The sequence below is a fragment of the Oenanthe melanoleuca genome, chromosome 21 (genome assembly GCF_029582105.1).
Source record: "Oenanthe melanoleuca isolate GR-GAL-2019-014 chromosome 21, OMel1.0, whole genome shotgun sequence".
NCBI classification, from domain to species: Eukaryota; Metazoa; Chordata; class Aves; order Passeriformes; family Muscicapidae; genus Oenanthe; species Oenanthe melanoleuca.
Genome location: NC_079354.1, coordinates 5586795 through 5603804, shown reverse-complemented (window position 1 = coordinate 5603804; position 17010 = coordinate 5586795). Strand labels below are relative to the sequence as shown.

The window sequence follows — 17010 nt, the reverse complement described above, 5'->3', positions numbered from 1 at the left end:
ATAAAGTCAGGAAATAGAATATAAAATAGGAAATAGAGTAGCTGCTGCTAGGATATTAAAAGTAAAATCACATATTCTAGGTAAATTAAAATATGGTCAATTTTTCTGTTTCCTTGCATTCTGTTGTCATGTTGTCAGGTTTAATGAATTGGATTTATTGAATTTACAATTAAATCAAATTAGTCATCAAGTGAAGAAAGGGAATTAAATTGACTGTCCTTAAATGTCTGTGGGATTCCATAAGAGAAGTTAAAAACAAAAGTCAGGAGCCTTCCCATGGGATCCACGAGGATAAACTTAATTGCCACACTTGAATTTTTCCTTCTGACATTTTTCTGTCTCTCTACTCTACCAGAAAATAAATTCCCTCAATGCCAGAGGGGGAAGAGTTTCAGGAAAGAGGAGAGTGTTATTATTATAATTATAACATCCCCCTAAATAAACATTTAAATAATTACACACTGCACCAAGGGAAACTTTGGGAGCATCCAAATCAGAATTTCAGCCAGTCCAGGATCCTGTCTCCAGCATCAGACAGAACCAGACACTTCCAAACAAATTCCAAGAAACTGCAGCTATTATTATTATTAGATAATATGACCATGAAAAAAAAAAAAAAAAAAAAAAAAAAGCCTGCTGTTAACTCCACACTGGCCAAGACAGATTCAGAGAACTGTTTGTTTCTAGGGAAAAATCCTAAAATAATCTTCAGATATGAACTTCACAAAATTTCCCTGGAAACTCCAACTCTGACATTTCTATGAAGTGAGAAGATTTGGGGATAATGGGATAGGAACAGCCCCTCCCTCCACATTCCCACATTTATCACCTGAGCTGTGGCACCACCTGGATATTCACAATCCCAGTTACAACCCTAATCCCCAGCAGATTCTCTGGAATTTCATGGAATTTCATGGATTCCCATGGAATCCCCTGGAATCTCATGGGAACTCATGGATTCCCATGGAATCCCCATGAATCTCATGGATTCTCATGGAATCTCATGGAATTTCATGGAATCTCATGGGAACTCATGGAATTTCATGGAATCTCATGGGAACTCATGGAATCTCATGGATTTTCATAGAATTCATGGAATTCATGGATTCCCATGGAATTTCATGGAATTTCATGGAATCTCATGGGAACTCATGGAATCTCATGGATTTTCATATAATTCATGGATTCCCATGGAATCTCATTGAATCCCATGGAATCCCCATGAATCTCATGGAATCTCATGGATTCCCATGGAATCTCCTGGAATCCCACTGAACCCCATTGAATCCCACGGAATTCCATGGAATCCCATGGAATCTCCTGGAAGAAGGAGCCTTTCCTGATGTCTCCATCAGAGAGCTGTGCTCAGAGCAGCCTGGAAAACGCCTGGCTGGAGGCCAAAAGCTGCTCCCACTGATCAGAGAGCAAATCCAGCACTGTCTCCTTCCCCTGATCCCTCCCAGTCACACACAGACCCTTCCAGGCTGCAATTCCAGGGTTTTTTTCCCACTTTTCTGCCTCCCAGCTGTGGCACTGCAGAGGTTACTGCCTGCTCCTCGCAGGGATTTTGGGAGGGAGCAGATTGCTGTGGTTGCTGCTGTCATGGACTGGATATTTCCTGACTGCAAGGAGCCAAGTCCAGGCTGAGCAAGGCTGAAGTCTCCTAAAATCACCCAGGGGAAGAGCAGCAGCTTCTCTGGGGTTCACAGAGGGGTTTGCAGGTCTCTGCTTTGTCCCCTCTCTAATCCTGCACAGTCTGCAGCCAGCCCTGCTTTCTGGGGCTTTGCTAGTCCAGAGACATCCTGCAAGAGCAGCTGTGTCAACATTTTTCCTGGTCTAGGAGCTGAATTTTTAAGCAGCTTCTCCATTCTGAGCTGAGCAGTGCTCCCCAGCCTTTCTCCCTCCCCACTCCCAGGGGAATTGGGATTGATTCCCCCAATTCCAAACATCCCCATTGCTCATCTCCAGCTGGCCACAAATCCTGACCACAGAAAGCAGCTTCATCCAGGCAAGAAAAAGGGACTTTCCAGCAGCAACAGGAGCGGTTTTGCAGGCTCTGCACCTGCCAGCAGATCAGGTCAGCAGCAGAAGAAAGGATTCCGTGCTCCCAGTCGCCCCTTTTTCATTGTGGCAAAAGAAAAATCGGCATTTCACACCTAATTCAGATCTAAAGCACTGACTCAGGTGGGCAAAGGGGCCACAAGGGTAATTGGCTTGTGGGAAGTTGTGACTGTCAGGAAGTTTCTTCCTCCCCATCTCTTCCTTTTTTTTTTACCATTTTGGTTTTCAGGCTGCACTGAGAGACTTCCCAATAAATCCAAACTGAAGATCAGCAGACAGAAAAACTGAGCAAATATCAGATCAGGAAAAAATGTCTGATGCCAAGGGGAACCCTCCATCCTTTACTGAATTTTTGAGAGCCACTAACACTGGCAAACAGGAGTGGAAGTGGCCCCTTCCCCCATCTTCACAGCCATAAATACATGAATTAAAAAGGAATGGCAGCATTAATGATCTGTTGACACAAATTACAGTACAAGACCTTGTGTGCAGGATTTGTCAACACTCCAGGCTTATCATCAACAGCTTCTTTAAATACAGGACCCAGAGTGTTCCACCAGGATCAAAGGAGAAAATACCTACTCATGGGAAGAAGAAAGGATAAAATTCCTGGAACAGTAAAGTAGCAGGAAATGTTATAATTTAGGAATAAAGAGTGCAGCTAATTGGCAGTGACAAAGGATTCTTCAAAATAAAATATGGAAAAAAAGAACTTTGCACAGGAACAGCAAAACAAAGGCACCACAGTCCAGGGTTAATTTACACCAACACCATCTTTCACTTTTCTCTTTAAACCAAATCTTCCAGCTGCCAAACCTTCAGCAAGCCTGAAATAATCCAGTTTAGAGGAAGAACTGTGAACTGAAAGGACAGAACTGAAAGGCAGCCACAATGAGAGGGCTGCCCAGCAGAGGCTGTCATTACTGCAGGGCTGGAACAAGGCAGGCACCTCTCAGCCCCAGCATTACCCTGCTTGTTCCCCAGCCACAAACACAAAGAGCCCTGATTTGCCTTCTCTGAAGGGCACATCCAGAATGACAAGGTGATGGCCTCACCAGATGTTTTTTTGTTCCACTGTAATCAGCAGCCTGAGATGCAGCCACCAAAGCAGCTGAGAAGAACAGGCTGGGGGATGAGCAGGGCAGAGCTCTGACACCTTTGGACTGGCTGGATAAAAAAAATATCAATAAATACCATTAAATATCATTAAATACCATTAAATATCATTAAATACTATTAAATATCATTAAATGTCAGTAAATATCATTAAATACCAGCCCTGGCACAGCCAGGGACAGGTGAAATCCACAGAAATTCCAAGCACTCCTCAATCCCAGCATTGCTGAGGCTGGAAAATCCCTCCAGGATCACTGAGCAGCAATTCCCATGTTCCAGGGGAAAAAATAATTAATAATTAATTATTAATTATTAATTATTATTAATAATAATAATATCTAGCCTGAACCTTCCCTGGGCCAGCTGAAGGCTTCACCTTGAAGCAAAACCAGAGCTTGATTTTGGGGACAATTCCTCAATTTCTTCCTGCCTTGAATCTCCAGCTGGAAGCTCCACTTCCCTACAACCCAAGGAGCAGAAATGAATTAATGTGCATGTCCAGGAATGCAGGAACTGATTCAGCTGGAAATGCTGAGAGGGTTTTGATCTGAGCTGTGCTGGGACAGACCTGGATGTGCCCAACTGCAGAATTTTCCAGCTGTGTGGATTATTCCCATTAATCCATGCAATTGGTGTGTCCTTGGAGCAGGTCACAGAGCTCTGTCTGCACCCAGCATCTCCAAAAACTCCCTGCATTCCAGCACCCTGGGATGGCACAATATTTAAACACCTCCTTTGGCTGGAAAGCTTCAGATTCCTGGGATTCATCTCAAAACCATGAATAGAAACCAGCTACAAAAACAGAGAAATTGCCCAGGAAACCAACACTGATTTTTTGCTTTTATATATTTTTTTTTAATTCTAGACAGAAGCTACCCCAAAAAAAAAAACAACTGACCAAGGAGAAATGGGAAAACAACAGGCAGCAAAAAAATCAGGGATGGAAAAAGAGACACAAAGCAGCACATCACTGACATTCACAGAGCAGGTATAAATTATATTTTTCTGTCAAGTTTAATATTTTTGGCATGATCAAACTGTAGGAAAGTAAATCTGAAAAATCAGTTCTCTATAAAAATTATTTTAGTTTTAAAATATATTAATTTTAAGTACTGGCTATGATTTTTTTTTCAATTCAAATGCTGTTAAAAATAACTAAAACCACATTAAATGTGTTTTCTGGTCCCTCACTCAAGTGTGCAAGGCTCTCTCTTGGTCACAGCACACTTGGGTCTGTCCCACATAGCACAGGCAGCTCCTGGGAGGAAAAATTTGGAATCTAGACAGGAGCAAGAGGGAGCACAAAAGGAAATGAGTCACCCAAACTGACAGAGCAGAGCAGTGGCAGAACTGGGAGCAGAGCCTGGACCAGCTGCACACCAGCCTGGGCAGATTTTGGGAATCATTTTTAACTTTCCATTTCATCCCTCTTGCCTCTGAGATTTTCCCAGTATTCCCATTCCCTAGGGAAACCAGGAGTCATTTCCACATGCTGCTTCTTTACCCCAGTGAAAGGATATCTTTCTACCTTTTATTTCATTTAAATTATTAAGTACTCATCCCCTAGTCTATTCTGAGAGCCAGGGGTGCCTTCAACACTAAATATTAAAGGTATGAGATCAAAATCCCTGCATGAAGCATGAGGGGATGGAAAAAATGTGCAGCTTTGAGTTGGAGTTACAGCAAGCAGAATTCCAGGAGAGGCTCTGCTCATTTATCTGCATTTATTAATCCTTCCCTAAGGTCCACAGCAGCAGGAATTTCCTAGGAAATCAGGATTTTACCAGGGCCACTTACAACTAAACCTTCTCAATTTATACAAAATCAACTTTTGAACCTGCAGTGCCTGAGACAGGAGAGTTTCCAACCCATGACACGGCACTGACTCATTCCCATGTGGTTCTGGAGCATCTCAAGCTTGCCCAAACCCACAAAGGATCCAGCAGGCTGAGCTCTGGGGGCAGATCCCCAGTCCTGCTCCAGTTGGGCAGCAGGAGGCTCAGGAGGAAATGGCTGAGGCATCAAATCAGCCCCTGGAACTCTGCTCACCCCTGGGGTTGTCTCCAGAAATGTGGGACAAAACAGCAGCTGCTCCTCACCCACTTTCTGAATTCCAGGGAAAAGCCCCCAGACCCAATTCCAATCTGAAAAGCAGCAGGGATTTTGCATCCTCTGTCATTCCAGATTTTGAGGTATTTTGTGATAGGGGAGAAGCAACTGAGCTGAAAAAGTGTCCAAAAATCACTGTCCAGAATTCCAGGTCACTCCCAAGCCCCTGGAGCAGGTTGAGCACCCCACAAACCCTGACCACAAACTGAATTTCACTCTTCCCACAGGCAGCACAAAGTCAGGTTTTTCCAGCCTGGGAAAAGCTCAAGTCATAGCACCCAGCACTGCTCAAACTGAATTTTACTGCTCCAACAGTAACAAGAAATCAGATTTTTCCCACCTAGAAAAAGTTCATGCCACAAGCACCAAGCCCTGCTCAAGCTGAATTTCATTCCTTCCACAGGTAGGAGTGATTAAATCACATTTCTCCCTGGAAAAAAAGCTCAAGCCACAGCACCCAGCACTGCTCAACCTGAATTTCACTGCTCCCACAGGCAGCATTAAATCAGATTTCTCCAACCTGGGGAAAGTTTAAGCAAGCACCAAGCCCTGCTCAAACTGAATTTCATTCCTTCCATAGGTAGGAGTGATTAAATCACATTTCTCCCTGGAAAAAAAAAATAAAAAATGCTCAAGCCACAAGTACCCAGCACTGCTCAAACTGAATTTCACTTCTCCTACAAGTAACACTAAATCAGATTTTTCATACCTAGAAAAAGGTGAAGCCACAAGTACCCAGCACTGCTCAACCTGAATTTCACTCCTCCCACAGGTAGGAGTGATTAGATCACATTTCTCCCTGAAAAAAAAACTAAAGTCAAAAGCACCCAGCACTGCTCAATCTGAATTTCACCCCTTCCACAGGTAACATTAAATCAGATTTCTCCCAAAAAAAAAATCTCAAGCCACAAGTACCCAGCACTGCTCAACCTGAATTTCACTCCTCCCACAGGTAGGAGTGATTAAATCAGATTTCTCCCCAAAAAAAACTCAAGCCACAAGTACCCAGCACTGCTCAAACTCAATTTTACTGCTCCAACAGATAACATTAAATCAGATTTTTCCCTGAAAAAAAAAAAGCTCAAGCCACAAACACCCAGCACTGCTCATTCCTGTGAGCAATGAGAAAATTCTGGGAGTCCTCAGGAGCTGGGAGCTGAAATTTTAGTGTTCCCTTTGTGGCCACTGTGCCTCAAACCACATTTTGTGACCTCTCTGCACGTGGGAACAGAGCTCTGCCACCAGATTTTGACACTAATTACAGCCCATCCATTGCACCCACCTAAAATAATTAAGCAGTGGGATTCCAGTTTATTTTGAGATCAGAAATGACTGGGAAAAGAGTGGAAAAATTAATGGGTTGGTCCTGAAGAGGGTGCTCAAAAGTGCCTGCCAGAGTTGTGTTATTCACCTCAGCTTTGCAGGCTGGTGCATTAAAAATAAAAATACTCTGGGTGAAAGGAGGTTACTTTCCATAATGCAATATAATCCTGCTGCCAAATTTAGACACATAAACATGGAGCCTGGTCAGCTTCTGAGGGTGGTCTGTGTGAAAAGTGTATTTGCTTAGGATTAACCCAAGAGGACTCTGGCAAACATAATTTTAGTTAAAAAACCCCAGGGTGCTGCTTGCTCCTTCAGAAATTAAGTGAGAGTTCCCACTCCACTTTGGGGATGGCACCATGTGTGGAAATCCCTGTTTCTCCCTCAGAACAAGGTGGAAATGCAAATTTTCCCTCAGAACAACATGGAAATCTGTATTTTTCCCTCAGAACAAAGTGGAAAGGTTCAGGTGACTTTATCCTGGCAGCCCCACTCCACAAGGAGCTGTTCCTACACATTTTTGTTCTCCTTTCCACCAGCAGAAATCAATCCAGGAGAAGGTGTTGTCATTCAACCACAGATATTATTTTATTATTTTCCACTTTTTTTTATTTTCTTTTCTATTTCCCCCCCCCCCCCCCCCCCCCCCCGCCAATCCCAGGTTTTTGCAAGAATTTCTGGTGAGGGAAATCTTTTCCTGCCTTCCCTTCCCCAGGGGATGATCCCATGGGTTAGAGGAGTCAGGGATGGCAAGAGGCCAAGAATAAATCAGGATATTCTCCAGAGCCAGTGCCTTTTGGGGCTGCCTAAAAACAGAGGCCAAAATTAGAAGAATAAAAAACAATTATATTTACACATTATTTTACACCTAAAAATGGACCACAGGTTTTCACATTTTTATAAGTTTGGCCCATTTGCAGACTGGGGGTAAATCCTCCAATTACAGCTTCAGGTAATGAAGGAATTTACCCCAAATTTGCTCCCCCCAACTCACTTTTGTTTATATTTTTGGGGCCTGTGAGGTGTCCTTGATTCCCTTGGAGAGGAATTGTTGTTCTGAGCAAAATGGGAGAGCTGAGCTCACACTGTACATGGAGTTTGGAGTTGTAACTAAAGAAGTGCAGGATTATAAATACATGAAAAATAAAAAAGCAAAAATCATGAGGCATTAAAATCATGCAGGGAGAGTCTGCTGCTCACACTTTGCTGACTCCAACTCCATTTTTCCACCTCTTTTTTCCTTCAGCTTTAACCAGTTCCTTGCTGGCTGGTGATAAAGCTCAGCCAGATCATCCTCCATGAATTAATTCCCTTAAAACACCAAAATCCCAACCCAGTAATGTTTCACCTGCTCACAATTCCACATCCTTAACACCAACCATTTTACAAGTGAGAAAGGAATTCCAAAGTATTCCAGGAGTTTTTTTTCTAGACCTGTCAGTGACATTCCCTCAGCACAACACCTGCCTGAGCAGCACCAAGCCTCAATTACTGAACAAATTATAAAACCCCTCATTTTTTAAACAATATTTCAAATTTTAGCCACTGCCATTTAGCCTTGTCAAGGTGCCACTGTCCATTCAAATTCCTCCTTCTTCCCATTATTTTGCAGAAAATTCCAGTTACATTCAAGGGGGACAAGTCTCAGTTTTAGAGTTCTTAGTGTCCATGCAAAGAGCAGGAAAAAAAAAAAATCCCTAAATCAGGGATTTGACACAAAAGTGATGTATCAGATGGTTTTCTTAAATTCCCTGACTCACAGAACTCCTTGTTCCAGCTTTATTCCTCAGTTTTGTAGGGAAAGTCAAGCAAGAATGGATTCTTCCACAGGAAAACCAGCACCCTGTGTTTGCTCCAAGCTACCTCAGAGATGTTTACAGCAGTTACTGATATTTTTTATTTATTTAAAAAGCAGCATGGAAAAAAAAAAATAACAAAAAAACCACTTTTCCAACCCATTTCAGCTCTGCAAAAGCTCCAGGCTGGGTACAGAGTTCTGTTATTTTTGGAGAGGTTCAGCCCAAATGACCCCAAACCAGGATGTTTTCCTGGAAAACAGAGAACAGCATGAATGGTGAAAAGAAAAGGTGACATTTGAGTCAGCCCCAGGTGCTGTTTGTCAGATCAGGACTTTCACCTCAGCCAGGTTTTCAGCTGGTGAGGACAAAGCTGCTTTGTTAAATTTGGAATTTCTGCATCAGGGATCAGGATTTGAGAAGGAGCAGCTCCTGCAGCCAATGCACACCAATATTTTGGTTTTTCACATCAAAGTGCCTCATTGAACAGTGCATGAGCTCACCAGAGTAAAGGTGCCCACTGGTCCTGCTCAGCAATTATTAAATCTGTTAATTAATAATGCCCTGAAAGGTGTTTTGTACACCAAATGCTCATGAACATCCCCTGATATTGGCTGATTTATTCCATTTTGAGACTGGAGTTTATTAATGGAAGAAAGAACAGTTCTCACAATAAAAAATATCAGAATAACTCTGTTTTTTTTGCAGAGAAATCCTCCAGGAGGCATCACCTCTGTCCTCTCCCTGTGATGTCAAAAAAACCCAAAAACAGCCAACCAAAAAAACCAAACTCAAAGCAAACAAAAACCCCACAAACAACAACAAACAAAGCCCCAAATAAAAATAAACCACACACACACACAAAAAAAAAAAAAAAAGTTTTAGGCACACCAGCTATCAGAAGCCAATAAAACAGGAAGATTATTCTCTTTATTTCTCTTTTTGTTTGCTCCTGGTTTTTTTCTTATAGTTTCTAGTAATAAAGTTTCTCTTTATATCATTAAACCTATTTTACCTTCCTCCTAATCCTATCTCACAAAAGAAAAAATTTCAAATTAACAAACCAAAACCACTAGAACAAGGTTTGAATCAGGTCCCTGGAGAAGGAGAAGCCATCATTCCATCCCAGCCATGGGTGGAACTGAATTAATGTGAACTGAGCCAAAATCAGACATTTTTTTGGACAAATTTTTGGAGACAACATCCAAAATTGTTCCTGTGCAGAAGTGCAGAGTGGCTGCCCAGGAGCTGAAATCTCTTCTGCACACCCCAGATCATCACAGGGTTAAATCAGGCAGCAAATGCTTATCTGCTAAATTTATACCAAATTTAAATGTTTTTACCTCCCACCCATTTGGGTTTCAATCCTTGTTTCCAAAGGGATCAAACTTCTTGATTTGGAGTGGAATAAACAGGTTGCTATTTTTTAATAAAAAAATTAAAATTAATTCTGTACTCTCAGCAGTATCATAAATCTGCTTTAATCCTAAAAGTCTCCTGTCATTTTCAACACTTCATGTCTCCCACCATGAAGCACCAAGCAATTTTCCAGTTTTATATAAATTGGAAATTGATCCAGACTTTTAGGAAAAAGCTGCAGGAATCAGTCCATACACAATCAGGCCTGATTCTCAGATTTTTAAGTTAAACTGGATTTATTTGTGGCTGAAAAAACTTATTTTCTGTCTAGAATCCTCTAAAAAACTTCAAAAAACCCTTCCAAAAAACTTCAAGGATCCATGCTGATGTCATTCAACACCACATTTTCTAGAGAAAACTCTTAAAAATGTCATTCTCTGCTAAGAATTATTGTTTTCCAGGTTAACCAAAATCCTGTTTGCCACAAGTATTACTTGCTAACATTAAAAATAAATTGTATTTTTGCCACTGCCACCATATTGCTGGGCTCTGACCTTTCCAAAATGGGGCAACACCCTCCACATTTGCAATGGAATTTGCTTCAGAGAAAAATTTAAAAAAAAAGAAAAATCACAAAATTCAGAGTTTTCATCCCTTCCATGTCAGCTGATTTCCAATTTTACAGCAAACTCATCCCAGCACAAACCTGATCAGAGAGAAAACTGAACTTGTTCTGTCCAGCTGAGCTTGCTGCCTGCATTAAAGCGCATGACATCCAAGAATTCTGAGAAAAATGAGAGAAATTTCATTTATTTTCCAGTTTTGAGGCACCTTTCCAGCTCAATGAGTGACATAAAACCACCACCCCACCAGTTACCTCCCAGTAATGAACACCAGGAATTTGGTTTTCAACCATTTCCTCTTAGAACAGCAAAATAATGAAAAATCTTCAGTATGTTGAAGATTTAAATCAAAGTTTTCCTGTTTGCAGCCTTTTTTTTTTTTTTTTTGTTACCACAGCCACACCTGCACATAAACCTTTAAGTGCAGATTGAGTGGGATGCAGATATTTTGGAGATATTTTGGATATTTTGGAGAGGAAGAGCAGCTCCAAAAGCTTTGTGAGGATATCCTGGAGTCAGGCTCCCTCTACAGAAAATCAGAGGCACTTTTCCATCTCTCTGCTTGTTCAGTAAAGTGAGTTTAAAATTCCATCCTGAAGGAAGCTGACACAGCCCTGGGGGTGTAAAACCTGATCAGTGCCTTGTAAGAGAGTTTTTGCACAAGGAAATCACAAATCCTGAGAGATTTAAGATGTCAGGATTTGTTATTTCCTTGTGGAAAGCTTGTCCTAAACTGCACCTTGTAGCAATGATTTCCACAGATTATTTTCCTCCCTTTTAGTTTATTCTCTCCTAGCAGAATAAAAAATAATTATTTTCAGGGAGTTTCCCAGCCTGAAGAAGCTTTTTTTCATTCTCCTTCTCAGTCCACCCAATCTCTTTTAAAATATAAAAGTTAAATCACACTAAACCACCCAGAACAGCCTCAAACCCCAAAAAGAAAAGCAGAACCCAAAGCAGAACCCAGATAAAATGTCCTGAGGGTTTATTTTTCTCAGCTTTCACAACTCTCTTCAACCATGCAAGAGCAGCTGATTGTATCAGCCTTGTCTCAGGCACAAAAGTTGGTGTAGTTAATGAATAATTAGCTCTGAGCTTCTACTTTGTCCAATATCTGGATGTTCTACATGACAGGGATCAGTCAAAGACAAAAATAACCATTTTTTATTAGCACAAAAGAGAACACAAAAATAAAAGTGCCTTTTAAGGATGCTCACACAATGCCCAAGGCACACCAAGGCTCCAGATAAGAGACAACAAAAACTCCTGTAGGTAAATCCTGATTAATTAATTAATTGATTCTGATCCAATTCCCATCCCACCACAACTCTCAGGAAAACCCCAATCTTTCTGCAATAAAGGCTGTGAAAGAATGCAATTCAAAAAAGAACTTTTCCAAAGCTTTGTGCCATATAAACAACAGCAATTCTTTCCCTGATCCCATCTCCCACACCTGATTTTTTTTTTTACCTTCAGTCTCATCTCAAAGAGGGATTTCAGAAATTCAGCAATGACCACAGGACAGAGGAAAGAGCTCACAACTCTCCTTTGGGGAGGAAAAGCTCCTTGCAAAACTCCTTCCTATTCTTTTCATCACAATCAGAAAAATGTTAAATGTCATGGACATACTTAAATATTTTTTTAATTACAATTGCAGGTTAAAATTTGTGGCAGGTGTAGTTTTTTTATCGCTTGGAACTCCTCAGGTAGATCTTGGGGGTTTGCCACCCTGCAGGAGCAGTTTTCAAGCCAGCTTTTTTCCAGACACGCTCCAAATCTTTCTCAAATTTTACCTAAAACAAAGAAAAAAAAAAAAAAAAAGAAAAAAAAAAAAGTGACACAGCTTAGAAGTAAAAATGTGTCCCAAGGGCAGTGTAGGTGTAACACACACAAAGGAAATCAAGTTTTTAAGTATCAAAATATTGAATTTTACTGCAGAAAATTCAGAAGACATTAAAAGGATTTTGGCAGTATTATTTTCAAAGTCCTGTGCAAGGCAAACTGAGAAGGTGGACTGAAATGGTGAGGAAAGGATTTTACAGAGTTCAATGCAAATCTGAAACAGTGGAATTACAATTAACCTCAATCTGTAGCTGGGCAAAATAAGAATTTCTAGAGAATGAATTAAATGATATCCCAAGAAAGGCAGTGCTGAGGGAGAACTTCCCCAGCTTGAACAAACCAACCCCCATGTCTTTCCTCAGCCCCTTCTAGGAAAGGAAGTAATGTATAAAAAAAAAGAGTAAAAAACACCTGAGGATGGTGGCAAGACAGGGGAGAAATTCAGATTACAGCAGACACATGAATTCATCCTTCACACAAATGCTAAAATTCCTCTCCATTAATCACACATATCTGTAAATTACTAAATAAATGCCCAGCAATTATCCCAGTTATGTTTGGAATCACAGAATCACTGAGGCTGGGAAAGATCTCCAAGATGACTGAGTCCAGCTGTGACTGATCCAGGAATTCCTTGGATACCTCCAGAGATGGGGATTCCAAACCTCCCTGGGCAGTTCCAATGCCTGACACCCTTCCCATGGAGAAATTCCTGCTGCTGCCCAACCTCACCCTCCCCTGGCACAGCTTGAGGCTAAATGCTGAATTATTCAGGCTCATTTTTCCCCAAATCCATTTAAATCCATCATCCAACACCCAAATGTGGTTTGTTAGTGTAGAAACACTATCACAGGATGATTATATGAGGGTGCTTTTATTGAAGATCTCTGGGAATCAGGAGTACAAACCCAAATCTGACTCTGACATGGATTCAAGATGGACATGTTTTTATATCCTTTTCATTATATAACTATATATTAATTATTAAACCCATATTGTTTTATTGTATACATTGATCTTATCCAAGCATGAATTCTTGTAATTTTCATCATCCAAAACATCCTTTCTCATGATTCTTGCTATGATTGTATCCTTTCTCATGATTCTTATTACAATTAAACAATATTTCTATTCAATTCAATTAGTGTGGAAACACATCACCACAGGATGATTATATGAGGGTGCTATTATTGAAGAGCTCTGGGAACCAGGGGTACAAACCCAAATCTGAGATTTGAGATGGACATGTTCTTATACCCTTGTTATATAACTATATATTAATTATTAAACCCATATTGTTCTATTGTATATATTGATTTTATCCAAGCATGAATTCTTGTAATTTTCATAATCCTAAACATCCTCCCATGATTCTTTACAATTACATCATTTCTCATGATTCTTATTACGACTGAACAATAATTCTATTCAATTACCAATCAATCAATCAATCATATTATTTATCATATGCAAAGCTCCACATTAATTCCCAGGGCCTGGTTCGCTTTCCCACACCCAACTTTTCTTTGCACCCCCTGAATCTCTTGCACACAATTCCCATGTTTTAGGCACATCTGAACCCTCTGCTGTCAGTTTGATGTGTGGGCACATTTCTGTCCCTCCCCTGAGCTCACCTGACGCTTCTTCTTGCGCCCCTCCTTTATCCTCCTGCGGATGAACTTCCTCCTCTTCAGCAGCTTCCTGTACTTGTGCCTGTTCATCTTCCTCCTGCGGATCTTCAGCACATTCCTGCACTGCACTCTGTCTCCCTCTCCTTCCTCCACATCCCCCTGCCCAGCAGGAGGGGGACACTCTGAGGGCTGGGGGTTTTCATGGCTCACTTCTTCCTGAGCCCCCTCAGCTTTGGGGAGGGAGTACCTGACTGTCAGCCAGCTCTCCAAGGGGCTGATGGAGAGTTTCCTGGGAATCAGGATCTCCTCCAGCTCAGGGTCCAGCGTGTGCCACTGCTGGGGCTGGGCCCCGCTGGTGTTGGGGGGCTGGGTGCTGTAGCAGGCGGATGGAGAGCGGCAGCAGAGGAAGGAGGACACTGACCTGGGCAAGAGGTGGCCTTGGGGAGAAAGGGGTTGCATTTAAAAAGCAGAATTTTCCAGCAGGAGCACGAGAAAAGCTCTGCCCAGCTCTCAAATAAAAGGAAACACTCACACGAGTTGTGACGTCATCACAAAAGCAAGGAAGGATTTTCAGTTTTTTAACTACAATGCTGTGATGTTAAAAATATCATTTACTAGGTAAGATGCCCAGGTCACCCAGACAGAGCAGGGTGGAGGTTCCCCTTTAATGGGAAGGATTGGAATTCTGTGGTTTTTAAGGTTCCCCTTCAATGAGAGGGTCTGGAATTCCATGGTCTTTAAGGTTCCCTTTCATTGGAAAGGATTGGAATTTCATGATCTTTAAGGTTCCCCTTTACTGGGAAGGATTGGAATTCCATGGTCTTTAAGTTTCTTTTTCACTGGAAAGGATTGGAATTCCATGGTCTTTAAGGTTCCCCTTTACTGGGAGGGATTGGAATTCCATGATCTTTAAGGCTCCCCTCTACTGGGAAGGATTGGAACTTCATGATCTTTAAGGTTCCCCTTTTCTGGGAAGGATTGGAATTCCATGGTCTTTAAGGTTCCCCTTTACTGGGAGGGATTGGAATTCCATGATCTTTAAGGCTCCCCTCTACTGGGAAGGATTGGAACTTCATGATCTTTAAGGTTCCCCTTTACTGGGAAGGATTGGAATTCCATGGTCTTTAAGATTCCCCTTCACTGGGAGGTGTCCTTGCCCATGGCAGGGGTTTGGAATTCCAAGGTCCTTAAGGTCCCTTCCAAACCTTTCTATTATTCCATTAAGTTTTTGTGTTTTCTGATGGAAAATCACAGTCAATGTATACACAGTAAATCAGGGACATAAAAACATTTGACAACCACAGACTCAACAGCCTCCTCTATCCTGCACTGCTTGGGGGAAAATAAATTTCTGGGAGCCCAATGACCCCAGGAAAATAAACCCCAACAAACAGCAGACTTTGCCACACAATACCAATTTACCTGCAATTCTCGAAGCCTTCAGCAACTGGGAACTCAGCCGTGATATTAACATTTTGTTTCGCTTTGTTCACTGGCAGAGCCAGCAATGACTGTTCAAACAAGAACATTTATTCAGCAATGGAAACACGCAGCTTTAAAAAACAACCCCACATGCCCAAAAGACGGGCTGAGACCGTGAGCATCCTCCTGCTTTTACTCTCAATCTGTCGGGCTCTGCTGTAGGGGGCAGCTGAGCCGCGGAGGCGATTTATTAATAAAGCTTGGGATGTTTTAACATTTAAAACACGGTAACTCCAGCCGAGCTCCCTGGCACAGCCCTGAGAAGCAGCCGCGCGGCCTAAGAAGGCGCTGTCACCGAGGGGCCGCCTCCTTCCCCTCAGCCCTCCCGGTACTGCCGGCACTGCCCCGGGCAGGGCCCGCACGGAGCCCCCGCGCCGCCGCCATCGCCGCCGCCATCGCCATCGCCACCGCCCTCCCCTCACGGCCCCTCACGGCCCCTCACGGCCCCGCCGCCATCACCCACCGGCCCCGCCGCCACCGGAACTTCCGGCCGCCCTCAGCGCCCCCTGGCGGCGCGCGGCTAACGGCGCCTCACGGGCGCTCGGGGCTCTTCACGGTGCGGGTCTCGAGCCCTCACGGGCTGTCACGGTCCCTCAGGGTCCTTCAAAGTGCCGGTCTCGAGCCCTCACGGGCCGTCATGGTCCCTCAGCGTCCTTCAAAGTGCCGGTCTCGCGCCCTCATGGGCCGTCATGGTCCCTCAGGGTCGTTCAAGGTGCCGGTCTCGGGCCCTCACGGGCTGTCATGGTCCCTCAGGGTCCTTCAAAGTGCCGGTCTCGCGCTCTCACGGGCTGTCATGGTCCCTCAGGGTCCTTCAAAGTGCCGGTCTCGCGCCCTCACGGGCTGTCATGGTCCCTCAGGGTCCTTCAAGGTGCCGGTCTCGGGCCCTCACGGGCTGTCATGGTCCCTCAGGGTCCTTCAAAGTGCCGGTCTCGCGCTCTCACGGGCTGTCGTGGTCCCTCACGGGCCATCATGGTCCCTCATGGCCCCTCACGATCCCTCAAAGTGCCGGTCTCGGGACCTCACGATCCCCCAAAGTGCCGGTCTCAGGCCCTCACGAGCCTTCATGGTGCCTCACGACCCCTCAGGGTCCTTCAAGGTGCCGGTCTCTGGCCCTCACGAGCCCTCAGAGTTCTTCAAAGTGCTGGTCTTGGTCCCTCATGAGCCTTCATGGTGCCTCATGGCCCCTCAGGATCCCTCAAAGTGCTGGTCTTGGTCCCTCACAGGCTGTCATGGTGCTTCCCGGGCCCTCGGGGTCCTTCAAGGTGCCAGTCTTGGGCCCTCATGAGCCTTTATGGTCCCTCAGGATTGTTCAAGGTGCTGATCTTGGGCCCTCACAAGCCTTCATGGTGCCTTCATGAGCCCTAAGAGTCCTTCAAAGTGCTGGTCTCAGTCACTCACAGGCCTTCATGGTCCCTCAAGGTGCCGGTCTCAGTCACTCATGGGCCTTCATGGTCTTCGTGCTCCCTCACAGCCCTTCCTGGCCGCTCACAGTCCTGCATGGTGCCTCAAGGTCCTTCACAATCCTTCCTGGTCCTTCTCAATCCCTCATGGTCCTTCTCAATCCTTCCTGGTCCTTCTCAGTCCTTCCTGGTCCTTCTCAGTCCCTCATGGTCCATGGTCCATCACAGTCCCTCATGGCCCCTTCATGGTCCTTCATGATGTTTCCCA

The 17010-nt window shown here is 43.6% G+C and overlaps 2 protein-coding genes across 3 annotated transcripts in view; one reads left to right on the top strand and one right to left on the bottom strand.

Annotated features, from left to right (window-relative positions):
• Positions 1 to 17010, top strand: part of TAS1R3 (taste 1 receptor member 3) — a 147089-nt gene that overhangs the window by 106273 nt on the left and 23806 nt on the right. The window lies entirely within an intron of this gene.
• AURKAIP1 (aurora kinase A interacting protein 1) lies at positions 11351 to 15919 on the bottom strand. 2 transcript variants are annotated; one of them, XM_056508290.1, is made up of 4 exons: positions 15806 to 15919; positions 15283 to 15371; positions 13864 to 14297; positions 11351 to 12180 (listed from the first exon to the last, which is right to left on the bottom strand). In XM_056508290.1, the coding sequence occupies exons 2-4, from the start codon at positions 15332 to 15334 to the stop codon at positions 12073 to 12075; spliced, it is 594 nt and encodes a 197-aa protein (XP_056364265.1). In that variant the 5' UTR covers positions 15335 to 15371; positions 15806 to 15919; the 3' UTR covers positions 11351 to 12072. The 2 variants fall into 2 exon arrangements, with proteins under 2 accessions (XP_056364265.1, XP_056364266.1); XM_056508291.1 differs by lacking the exon at positions 15806 to 15919 and adding an exon at positions 15479 to 15653.